Source organism: Haliaeetus leucocephalus, unplaced genomic scaffold (genome assembly GCF_000737465.1).
Source record: "Haliaeetus leucocephalus isolate CR32 unplaced genomic scaffold, Haliaeetus_leucocephalus-4.0 Scaffold13, whole genome shotgun sequence".
Classification (NCBI taxonomy): Eukaryota; Metazoa; Chordata; class Aves; order Accipitriformes; family Accipitridae; genus Haliaeetus; species Haliaeetus leucocephalus.
The window spans coordinates 3833326-3845856 of NW_010972449.1; the positions used below are offsets into that span (position 1 = coordinate 3833326).

The window sequence follows — 12531 nt, forward strand, 5'->3', positions numbered from 1 at the left end:
CTTGTAATATGATGATTGTCATAGAAAGGATGGCTATATTGGGGAAGTCCACTGCTCTTAGTATTAGCTCTTGGCACTGCTACAAATATTGTTAGACGATGGTGTGAAGATAAAATAGCAGGAGCCTTAGGGCTGTGAAAGAAACTGCCGCTCAATATTCAGGTCCTTTTGCAAATTTTATTGTGCAGCATCTGCAACAGTCAATAGTGAAGATCTCATTTCCAGAACAAGACAGACACAATATTCCCTGACCCCAACAACACACTCCCAGAAGATGGGCCCTCCTGTGTCCCTGACTCTTCAATCAATGAAAACCAAATGCAGGCATGATGAGTAGGATGTGTTTTCCTAGTCACTGCTTTTTATTTCCTTATCAGTAAACTGCAAAGCATGAAGAAGAGCAAGAGTGTGTCACGTCATATAGCAAGGAACACAAAAAATGAAGCCCTTTTCACCATGTTTTGTAATGAAAACGTGGACTATTCAGAGACCTGGAAAGAGAAGCAAACCCTCAGACTTACAGACTGGGTTCTCTGGGAAAGGCACCACTCTTTTTTGTCTCATCAGTACCAGTTAAGTCGTGGGAACTCAGTTCCATTGAAACCCAGTGTTCCTTCTCTCTGACAGGAAAAAACTCCAGGCTGAAGACATGCTACATAGTCATTGCTAATGGAGAAGGAGAACCTGCCCACTGTGGATTAGCCCACTCATGATTTCCTGCAGCTCTGCTTTCTTTGCTCATGCTTTCTTTCAGTGCTGACATATCCACATTTGTCCCAATAGCAGAATCTCCAAAATCTAGGCAATTACCAAGCAAGAGGTTTAGCTTGAGGTGACAAGTTATGCTGGGATGCTTCTCTAGCATAGTGTCTCCTTTACACCAGGACTTTATACCTCCTTTACACCTTTTTTCTTCAGACGTAGCAATGAGTTCCCCCTGCCCCCTCTCCAAAAACAAAGGGTGAAGACCTTGCTCCAGGTCACAGAATTATGGTCATAAGCTCTTCAAGAATGTCCTAGTTGCCCCTATACCATGTACTTGGTCTCAAGTCTAATTGTAAGAGGGAGGAACTTGCATACCGATTCTGCCTACTGATAGGTAAGATACTCTTCTTCCATTGGATTAAAGACCTAAACACTTCTTTTCACCTGGACTGAAGCTCCTTCTCTGGGAAAGCTCAGCAGCACTGACTTGTTAAAAGGAGCAGATAATTTCAATGTGAAAACTCTGCTGCCTTCTCTCAGTTTCACAAGTATGCTGTACATTTGAACCTTTCACACTCAATTCCTCCAGTAACTGTGGAGTCCTGGTTTTGGTAAGAAAATTAGCAGATCCTGTGTTTTCAGTTTACACAGCTGCTAACTTGCAGGGACTGACAAAGATCTTATTTCTTTATACACTGTGTTTAATTTTTTTCTGCAGACGATTTAATCCAGCTCATATTTCAGCAGTTGGAGAGAACGACCAAGTTCATCCTGCATCCTGCACTGCAGGTGATTATTTTTAAAATACACATTTGTGCTGTTTGTGGAGCAATGGATTCTTTCTTGCTTAGTGACGCTTCTGGGCACTACAGTAATAAAACAGCAAAATATGGAGTGGAGAGTTTGTTATTAAAGTCTAGTAACAGTCATCACTGAGCAGTTACTCTGCTGTAGGGCTGTCTGTCTCTTCTTTCCACGGTAGTTCAGGCGGTTGAACTCCTCCATGACCTGCAGCATGGTCTTTCCTTTGGTCTCTGGCATCACCAGGAAGACAAAGATAGCCATGGACAGACAGTATGTCAGGAAAATGATGAAAGAGAAGCTACCAAGACCTTCCTGTAGATAAAGAAAGAGACAAAACATGTTCATATAAATTGATCTAGATTTCTTTCTCTTATGATATGAAGTTTCTGGTTTTGTATTTACTAAAAAACTTGGTCATGGACTCAGCTGATGTAAATCCTGCTTGCTGCCACCTGGGGAATGGCACCGAGGGGTAAGATGAACTAATTCTCCTTCCCTGTTTTAAGGAGGAAAGTTGTATGCTCGGCAGAGATTGATTGTCACTGACAATTCAGAGAAGCGCTGAGCTTCAGTTACTCTTCCTTTCTGCTCCATCCTTCTCAGTCTGTGCTAGACTGTGGAAGGTACATAGTGTGTTAGCTCTGCCCCTCCTTGCACAGTCCAAAACTGCAAAGGCTTTAGTTTCCTGCTACTTACAAGTACTGGGTGAGATCTCTGGGACTACCCATTTTCCACATTAACCCCAAAGGAGATGCACATACAGGACAAAGGGGGAAAAGAAGGGAGTCCCTCATAACATTCAGATGACATCTGACAGTGCTGGTGCCTCTGTCACCACTTCTGTGTTTGCCAGTGTCACACTCTAACTGTGTGTAGAGTTAGCAGCATTTTGTGGTTCTGCTGGGCTTTCACTAGAAATCTGGGTAAAAAGAAAGAGGCCATCAGAACTGCAATTAGTTTGGGCTCTGTCCTTTGCATGAAGTGTTGAAAAAGAGAAGTACACTCTGGGCTCAAGAAGGGTCTAAACTCCTCTGAACCGAAACAAAACACCTTACTTTGCTTACCACAATGAAAGGGAACAAAAGTCCAAGGATGAATAGTTGGATCCAGTTTGTAGCACCATTAAAAACATAAGCAGCTGGTCTGTATGACTGAATAAATATTTCTGTGGGCAAGGGGCATAATACTCCAGCTGAAAAAAATGTTGGAGAAAAAAGGAAGTTTAGAAATTTTGCAAGCTGCTTCTGTAACTCACACTTCATATTGCCACAGAAGTTAATGGTTTTAACTGACCTGGAAGTGTTTGAGGTGCTGCTTGGCTCTTCAGGAGGAAGGCATGTAGAAATGCAATATGAAATGAAGTTTTACCTCCTACCACAGTATGGAGGGCAATATCTACTCCTGCGCTGAATGAGGAGTAGAGATTCATGCTAACTGTGGAACCGCTATGCCTGGGACCTCTCCTAAAGGCTGCAGTGAGGAAGGAATGAGTTTATGAAACCATTCCAGTAGAAAATACCAACCTGGCCCAATGCCAAAGCTCATGATGAAAATAAAGATGAGTGCAACAGAGCAGTATGGTATCCAGGAAAAGGAATCCTGTGGTAGGAAATGAAAAGCAATTAAGATTTTATTTATCCAGTTCCATTAGAACATTGATCACTGCTAAGGGTGTCAATGTTGAACATACATCTGTTTCCTCTACTTCCAGAAACTTCACAAGAAGATAGTCTTGGCAGTGATCATGGTTGTATTAAAGATATTGGCTTTAATCTGCATGTACATGGCTGGGAGCGGATGTCTGTTAGTACGATGGTTAGCCCCAAAAGTACTTCTACTCCCACTAAAAAGTTATTTGGGTGGAGGGAAATAGTAATATCTACCATACAATAAAACATGAAGACAGGACACAGCTCTAATGTGTGAGGTCTTACCTGTAGTGAAAGAGTGACTGTGAGGAGCCCTAAAGCCAAGGCCATAACAGTGTAGCTTTTCCACAGCAGTGTCTTCCTCCCTGCACGCTCAATTAGGAAACCCTGCAACCAGGAGGATACACTTTCAGCTCCAAAGGACAGACCTTAAAGGCAGGCACCAGTGAGCTGCTGCAGTAGCTGCCTTCACTGGCCAGGTAGGGGATGTCTTCAGAGTCAGGGACTGGGATGTGGTACCTCCTCTGGGAGGGTGAGTAAAGGCATCTGGGGTCCTGAGGCATAAAAGCATAAAGGTCCTGAGCAGGACCAAGAGGTGCAGGGAGGCAGGGGAAGGTGGGGAGGTGCAGGGCTGCAAGGATCATTGCCCAGGCAGAGGAGGCCTGAGATGGCACTCCACAGGCAGAGGATAGCAAGGGAGCAAAATGGAAACGCTTGCACTGTTAATTGCCATGAATCCTACAGCCGTTAGTCTTACTGACAAGTGGACTCAGGGATGGTCACCTGCCCTTCCTACAGGGGAAACTGGAACTCCCAAGGCTGGCTCAGGCTGGGTTGTGATTTTGAGGGAAATACTCTCCTGTCCTACCATAAATTGAATATAAATGCCCATGTTTGCATGGTGTGTAGAGATGATTTTGTGTAATCAGTGCAAAGTACTATGGTTGATTTGTTGCAGAAGTTTGATTCCTGAAGCTCCTTTTACAGTAGTTCTGAGTATTGAAATGAACCATGCATTACAGCAGAATGAAATTCAGCTGAAGGAAGAGCCACTTACACACAGAACTGTGGTGAGGATCTCGGTGATCCCGACTCCCAGGGAGACGTAGTGGGTTTGAGCAGGGGGGATTCCAGCCTTTATAAAGACACTGTATGCATAAAAGTAAACCTGGAAAGCATAGAAATGTGTGAAGGCTGTACCCATGTGATCATGTTTACACTAGCTTCTGTCTTTTTTGACAGAAAATAACTCATCAGGCCTTAACAAAAGTGAAAATCTTGATTTCAGTAACTAATCCTCAATGTTTTCATGTGGCTTATTTGTGCCAAACAGTTTTTACTAGCAGCTCTGTGTTGAGCTCAGTAACAAATACAGCCTTTTTCTTCTTTTTTTGCTTGCTTTCAGCACGGCCTTTGTTTTATGTTACAGGTTATAATTCTGACATCTTCCACGTGTATTAGCATCTCATGTACTTTGGATGAGAAGCATACAGAAATGTGGACAGTATATACTAAACAAATGGTTTAAATTATCTTTCTACCTCATCTTTAAGCCTTTGCAGTGATTTTGATAGTCATCATTTTTTCCAGATGTAAGCACTCCTAAAGCATAAGAAACTCCACTGTTAATATGCTCAATTTCTACTGGTCCTTCATGGTATAGTTACTGCTGCACTAGTGAGAACAGAAAGGGGTCTTATGAATCTTGAAGTCTTTCTGAATTTGCAAAATTAATCATGGAATCATTTGGGTTGGAAAAGACCTTTAAGATCATCAAGTCCAACCATTAACCTAGCTCTGCTAAGTCCACCACTAAACCATGTCCCTAAGCACCACGTCTACACATCTTTTAAATACCTCCAGGGATGGTGAATCTGGATAATCTGGATTTTGAAACTTTCATGCTTTTACCGTAAGCTCATGTTATACAATAACTATTCCAATACTCAATACTATCTACTGAAACATATATAGAGATAGTTACAGAGAAAAGATACATTAGAGAGTATATATCAGTAACTGGGATGTTGTAATTGTCTGCAATCTGAGAAAGTGCAAAGTTAAAGGATTTAAAAAGAAACCCAAAGAGGTGAGAGTAAGGAAATGCACTGCCAGTGTACGTTACAAACCTGACTCAGTTTGTACTGAAATGGTTGAACAATTTTGGGTAGTGCATTCTGGAGTTCAGAGACACAGAGGAGGCTATGCTGTTCTTTTCTTGTTCCGTATTTGGGATTTTATTTTATCCTCTTCCATTCTCTTACTATAACAGGGTAATCCATAGAGATGCCTTCAGATGACACTTGCTAAAACACAGTTCTTGACTTATCCCAGGTCCCAAACTTCCACAGGAAAACATTATAAGGAACAGTAACAACAGATCCCCTCCTTACATTCACTGTCGCAGTCAGCATTTTACTACTCTTTGCAGAGCTTACTTTTTGCCAAGAAACTGCAAGCAATCTAGAAAGCAGAGAAAAGTAGCACACGTACCACATTGACACCAATTAACTGCATGCATGAGGCGACAAGAAAGAGAGTGATGAGCTGCCAACGGACAGATTTGTCACGAAAAAGATCACAAACGCTCTTAGCCTTCTCCCCACGGATGGCTTCCTGCTCTGCCATCATGTCATCTATTTCGGCCATATGGTCACCATCTCCCCAGAGCTGCTTCACAGCTGGAAGGAGACAAAGAAAGAAGATGACTCCTGGTCCAAGCTAATCAGCACAGACATGAATTCAGAGGATTACTTCCTGCGTTGCAGAGTGTCTTATTTGAGCTTCAGGCTCTGTGCTTTTGTGAACTTCCTAGAGATCTGGGTTCAGATTAGGCACAGATCCAGTTCATTGCTATCTATTTTTACCCATAATCACAACCTCACCTTTGGCCAATAGCTGCTTACCGTGTTTCAATGTAAATCACACCTAAAGTCTTACCAATCCTTCCCCAAATACTGTCCTGCTAAAGGTGCAGTTCTAGTGCACACACCAAAACACAGACAAGGAAAAATGACTCCTACATTAAAAAATAAGTCTATATCTAAAGAGTTCTCTCTTTTTATAGTTAAAAACCCACAATGGCTGTTTCTCTGTTTATGTCAGTAGTTGCTGTTAGGGTTACCGAAGAACTGGAATGCTTACAGATATAGCATGACAGTAAAGAGCATCTCTTCCTTACATAAAGCCAGAAAGTACCATATCCACACCCTGACTGTTCAGGGCAGAAACTGTACTGATACTGTGTGATCATGTCCCTCAGAAGATCCTGGCAGAGGGTAAGGGAAATACTAGTGCTAAGAGAGCACTAATATCAAAACAGAAGAGGCTGTCTTTCATTTAAGCTGAAAGTGGTTTCAGTGGCAAAAGACCATTTCCTTACCTTTGATGCATCGCTCTTTGTCCTTTTTGTCAATGAGCAGGTAGCGGGGAGAGTCTGGGAAGAAGGGGAGGGTGAGAAGCTGAAAGAGGGCGGGAAGCGCATTGACTGCCATGAGAACAGGCCAGAGAGCATCTACTCCGAGAACTTCTCTGAAACAAAACCAGCAGAGTGAGAGGAGCTGAGCAACTGCTGGCCATGTGAGCACACGCTGACACAGGGTGGTCCCTCGGCCCTGCTGTGTGTGTCCTGGCTTCTCGCGCCAAGGAGTCTCCAGCATTTCTCATCCCAGAAAACTGAAAATCTCAATGGGAGGTGGAAGGGGAGAGCAGAGTGCTGCTGCCTGCAGCATGCTAATTACACAGTGTAGCCACCTGCTGCTCAGTGGCGAGTGCAGCAAGGCTAACTGCATTCTCCTGCAGCAGCTGAGGGCCCACAGGGACGAACAGTGTCCCTGCACAAGTGCTGAAGAAAGAACCTGCAGTGGCTGATCCCTCTGATTCTGTTCCAAAGTCTCAAGTTACAATTAAGATAGGATCCACTGGGTTATCAGCCTGATATTGACTCCCCCAAATAGCAGCCACTGGGTTTCCTGCAGCTTTGAGAATACTGTCACCAGAATGATGCGTGCCCTGGGAACGGGACGGACCATTTTTGACACAGGACAGGCAGAAGGAGCCTGTGCTAGGGCAAATGAATCCATCACACGTTTCTGGTTTTGCGTGTGTGTTTGATGACAGGGTGTGCCAGTTTTTGTGTATTTTCAAGAAAGTTTGGATGGATCTGATATTCCCTGCTCCTTCTAAAAAAATAAAACATAAAGATCAGTTCTTACAAAAGATAGATTTCTTTCAAACCCATTTTAATCTGTTAAAGGTTTTTATTATCTGTATTTTGATCTGTCTTTGCCAGGAAGCAACAGTGTCCTTCAGGGTTAAGTATTTTGTATGATTTCTGTCTCCCATTCACTTAAGTCAGGAATTTGGGCTGAGCTAATTCAGTTTGGCTGCCTAGGGTACCCTGAAAACATGTCTAAAAATAGTTACTGATTTGCCTATCCTAAGCTTGCATTGATATATGTATATATTTTAATAACAATAAATTAAATAGCTCTCAGACCCCCCTTACCTGAGACCCAGAGCAAATCCTACAAACTTTCCGACAGCAGTGGCAGTAGAAGCTGTTATGGCAATCAGGCCGCGGAGCTTCCGTGGGGCACATTCCCCAGCATACATGAGATGGATATTCAGAGCTAAGCCTGCAGTGACAAATGACTGTTAGGGCAATTCAGACTCCCATAGGTCTGGTGTTTTGGAGGGGACCATTACAGGCAAAGCATATAGGGTTAGGCTCTGAGACACTTTTTTAACCGTGCTGAGTATGTGTCTGCCTGACATGAAGCATGTTCCCATTACAGTGGCCTTGCATCTTTGCTAAATATTTCATTAAGTATGTTCCCCTGGGAAATCTGTCCTTCAGCAGGCTGGCCTTCTCTTACAATGTTTCCTACAGCCACATATACAGGATTGCTGTTAATCCCTTTAATCTAGATTATATATTTCAGTGTCTACTCAGGATGCTATGTGCCTTATTTTGTGCTTGAAACCAATAAGTTAACAAATGCTATATATTCCATTTGCTCAGCGAATTTTTTTTGCTGGTTAGTATTATCTTTATCCAATTGGTCAGGGATTGAAAACACTGACAGAATGTAACCTTCTGAGGCATGTGGAAATTAGAATTGCCCAATATGAAAACCATTCCCTTGTCTGTAATATGGAAGGCCGTATCAGCCACAACAAGCAGCAACAGAAACAACAGAGGTCAGCTTTCTATATAGCGAGCATGCTCCCCTGAAATATTGCATATGTTGGCTTTTTCACAAGTTGGCAGTACTTTTTATATGGATTGGATGTAAAGATAAAAGAATGAGAAATGGAGATGTCACATGTGATTAATTTAATTGTTTCTGTTTTCTTATTTAGTTAAAAATGCATTCAGCAATCAGGCCCTTTGCAGAGTTTAGTAAAAATCTGTGATCAGTATACTCAGTTTGGTAAATCTTTTTGACCATCAGTCACTGGTTCTCCCAACTATTTAATACCATAGGTAGGAATGCTAATTTACCTCCACACACTCCAGAAAATAATCTTCCAGCAATGATCATCTCAAAGGATCCACACAGCCGGCTAAGTCCCATCAGAGTTGCACTCAGCAGAGCAGGGATATTGGCGAACAGCATGGCTTTCTTCCTGGAATTCATTTAAATTAATGTGAGCATAAATACTGTCCATGTGTCATTCACAGCCTGACAGAAGTGGCATGAATTGTGCCATGGTTAAAGACTCTGTGTCAGCCTCTGAGATCAGCTGCAGTGAAGTAAATGGGAAATGGGAATGGGAAAACTTTGTCATGGACTGATAAGCTAGTTGAAGCTTTTGATGCCTCTAGTGGAGCCAGTATCTACACTGAAGAACAAGCTTTGTGAGCAGTTGTCTGTGAAATTCACTTTAAAATGCATGCACTCCTCATGTGATTTCTCTGGACTGGATTTGCTTTGGAATTTATAAGTGAGAGGCTATGATCTTCTTTGTGATCATTGGCAGATTTTGCCGTTCTGTTTCTTCACTGAACTGATCCTTCATCTGAAGCAGGTCTGGGCTGCTCACAGTGCCACTTTACAAGCAGTGTTTCTCCCCGGACATAGTCACTTATTTTTGCAGTTGTGGGTGTAAACAGAAAGACTAATGTAATCACTATTCCTACCTTCCAAATCTAACAGACAAATATCCTGCGGACAGGGACCCCAGAAGCCCACCGATGCTGTAAATGGACACAACAAAGGACCACGTCAAAGTAATCATGTCTTCGCTGGGAGAAGAGCTGTATCTCTTCAGCCAGGTCTCACGGATGAAACTTTTGATGTACTTTAAAAGAAAAACAGAAACCAATGGACTCAGTCAACATGGTTTTGCATAATTGCACCTCTTTTTTACTTCTCTTACCTACTTACTGCTCTTTTTGATACATTTCTATTGACACCTTGGTTGAAATCTTAGCCCCAGTGAAATCAAAGGGAATTTTGCCACTAACATCCCCGGAGTTAATGTTTTAGCAACAAGGTGCAATGAATAAGTATCTCAATATTAAATATCAATGGTGAGTGTCACTAAGAGAGTGGCAGGTTGGTCTTCTGTTTATGTGCTAAACCCTGATTGTTTTGCTACCCGATCTTCCTTGCCATTCCGGCTTGTCTCTCTGTCTCTCTTGTCCACCTGCTGCTTCCTGTCTGATGCTTTGGGTGAAATCCAGGTTTGACTTCAAGTGACTTCAGTGAGATCAGGATTTGTCGCTTGATGTGGCCCATTGTGGGGTCTCTCTGACCTACTGTTCATAACCTCCATGGCACCCTCATTCTTGATGAGGGTTCCCAATGTGTTAATAGTATGAGTTCAATGTCCTTGGCACCACTCAGGATGACAAACCTGTCTCCTGATTTTCCTTTTCCAGCTGCAGGTATCAGTGCTGACCTCAGCTCTAGAGCTACAGTCCTTCCCTGTCCTATTTCACCTCACAGTCACTTAGACCTAGTGTATGTGGCCAAGCACATGGTACAAAGGACTCCCTGAGCACTGGAAAGAGGAGAATGTCCTGTAAGCAATCCAACTCAGTAAGGGGGAAATGGCTGACTTTATAGATATCACTCATCCTCCCCTTTCCCAGTTCTGTCACACCAGACATTTAACTTCTGCTAAATGAAACAAAAGAGCAATAGCAGCCACTCTTTAGAACGAAGAAGCCACAATAAGTCTAGTTTTGAGAGCAGAAATGAAAAAGTTATTGATTGCATATAGAGGCAGGAATGCATGAGAACACTGAAATCCATGCTGGTAGCTCAAGTTTTCAGCTGTCCGTGCTTACCTCAGCAGGAGAATTGATAATGGAGACCTGCAACCCATACTGGAAAGATCCACCAATGCCCAGGACAAAAGCCAGGAGGAAGAGATTGTAGCTCATTTTCTGGGAGGAAATAAAAACAGCAAACAAAGCTGGTACAGCTATTCAGACATGCCCCCAGCTGTCCTGTTTTACCTCCAGGAACTCTAACAGCTTAAGCAATGCCATGCACCTGCCTCCTCTGAGACCAAGGAGCCAGTGCAGAGTGCAACAGAAGACCACAGCTACTAAAGCAAAGGACAGTGAGAAATTTGAGAGGCAAAGCTTGTAGCTGTCTCCCAGAACCCAGTTACACACTTCAGTGCTTCTGTTTTCAGCTTTGGCCATCTTAATCTGCACTATCATAGGGTAACTATTTGCAGGAGCATGGTGCAATGTGCAAGCATTATGTGCACGATTCTATTTGTCCTTTCTTCTCCTTCTCCTTTCCCACTTGTTATGTCACCTAAATGAATATTTTGCTCAGTGACTTGGCTGAGACTGGATAAACATTTGGGGATTGAAGGGCATTCCTGGTTTCATTGTTTATTCATCCTTTCTTAGAACTATATCGGATAGGAGGCTTAAGAGTAACCCCCACAATATAGTACTGTGATACATGCATACCCCATCCCTCCCACTCCCACTGTTCTCTGTTACTGAGTGTCCTAGTGATATTCTGTCCAGCAATGATGGCATGATGCTGCACTTCTATCTCTAGAACAGATAATATTCAAAAGCAATGCTGAACAATGACTGCCAAACATTTACAAGCTGATTTCTAATCAGGTGAATGCCATTGCTTGAATGGGCATCTAATTTATCCATGTTGCAATATCCCTGGCTTCAAAGGAGTCAGCTCTAAATAAATTTGGTATTTGGCACATTCATATATTAAATGACAACAATCTCCTGTTTGTCAAAGCACTAGGAAGAAATGAGATTCACAGTCTCTACTACTAGACATCCCTAGCATCCTTCCTGCTACAAAAAATGTCACACATCAGCAGGAAACTCCCCATCAGCAAAAAAAATTAGTAAGCTCTATTCTAAGTGCAAATTTTATATTGCACCTGCAGCAAATTTCTTAGTCTCATCCCCATTCTGTACTATAACACCACTGCTTGCTTCTTCTGTTGAATCTCTTGGGTGATTTTTCCAGTCTAATAGATTTTAAATTCAGGAAGATTTTTTTAACTTCATAGTCATCCTAAAATTGGTTTTTAAAAACATTTTGTTTTATCTTTTCTGGGTATCCATTCCTATACCTCCTTGACTAGAAAGGATTGTTTTCCATCCTTTGGTGTTTACATCTTTCAGATACTTTTTTATTCATAACTCTCTTATTGTGGAGGACTTTTTCAGTCTTCCAGGCGTCCTCCATCTATCAAATCATATAGCTTTTTTTTGTTGCTGTGGTCTGAACTCCCTTGGTTTGTCTTCCCCTGTTATGTATCAGACATTAAATATAAACACGCTCTTAAATCCAGTTTTCTTTGCTTTTTAAAGATAATTCCTTGCAAGATATTTGGTATATTTCAGATATGACCTCATACGATTATTTTAACCACATCTGATTCAGATTTTTTTTTTTCTGTACTTAATTTATGCAACAGGTCTTTTAGAATAGCAGAAAGGAAAAGTATGCAAAAATTCTATTTGGGGAAAAAAAAGATAAACATATACCAACTTGCATGCAAAGGTAGTCATCGTCACTTGCAGACTAGGTCTTTCCTGATGCTTTCTTTGGTTACTTTGGAAAAAGTCACTCTATATATAAAGAGTAGCCTGAGATAATATTTCAACATGTCATTTCATTCTTTCTCAGTGTTTACACTCACTTTGGTTTGTCATTATTGTGTTGGTTACTGATGAAACTGCAGATAATTTTGGCAAGCTGTGCATTCATGCCAGGTCACTAGGGAAAAGAAGCTCCAGCAGCAGCTGACAAATAATATGAGCTGCAGGAGTTGAGTAAAGGACAATAAAAAAGGCACTGATGGAAGCCAAAGTCCAGATACTGGCGCAAACTAGAGTGGACTGGCGTGGACTCCCCAG

The 12531-nt window shown here is 42.1% G+C and overlaps 1 protein-coding gene across 1 annotated transcript; it reads right to left on the reverse strand.

Annotated features, from left to right (window-relative positions):
- Window positions 1-1614: 1614 nt before the first annotated feature.
- Window positions 1615-12177, reverse strand: LOC104836743 (solute carrier family 2, facilitated glucose transporter member 11-like). The gene is made up of 12 exons (XM_010575469.1): window positions 12164-12177; window positions 10459-10557; window positions 9304-9464; window positions 8665-8789; window positions 7666-7795; window positions 6541-6689; window positions 5652-5839; window positions 4216-4326; window positions 3444-3545; window positions 3033-3108; window positions 2574-2701; window positions 1615-1821 (listed from the first exon to the last, which is right to left on the reverse strand). The coding sequence occupies exons 1-12, from the start codon at window positions 12167-12169 to the stop codon at window positions 1615-1617; spliced, it is 1482 nt and encodes a 493-aa protein (XP_010573771.1). The 5' UTR covers window positions 12170-12177.
- Window positions 12178-12531: the final 354 nt, after the last annotated feature.

What these genes read in the sequence shown, in the direction of transcription:
- LOC104836743 (XM_010575469.1), bottom strand. An exon ending in AGTTAATTGGTGTCAATGTG is followed by an intron (nt 4,327 to 5,651) that starts GTACGTGTGCTA and finishes TATGCTTTCCAG; the next exon opens with GTTTACTTTTATGCATACAG. An exon ending in GAGCTTTGGCATTGGGCCAG is followed by an intron (nt 2,702 to 3,032) that starts GTTGGTATTTTC and finishes CATTTTTTTCAG; the next exon opens with CTGGAGTATTATGCCCCTTG.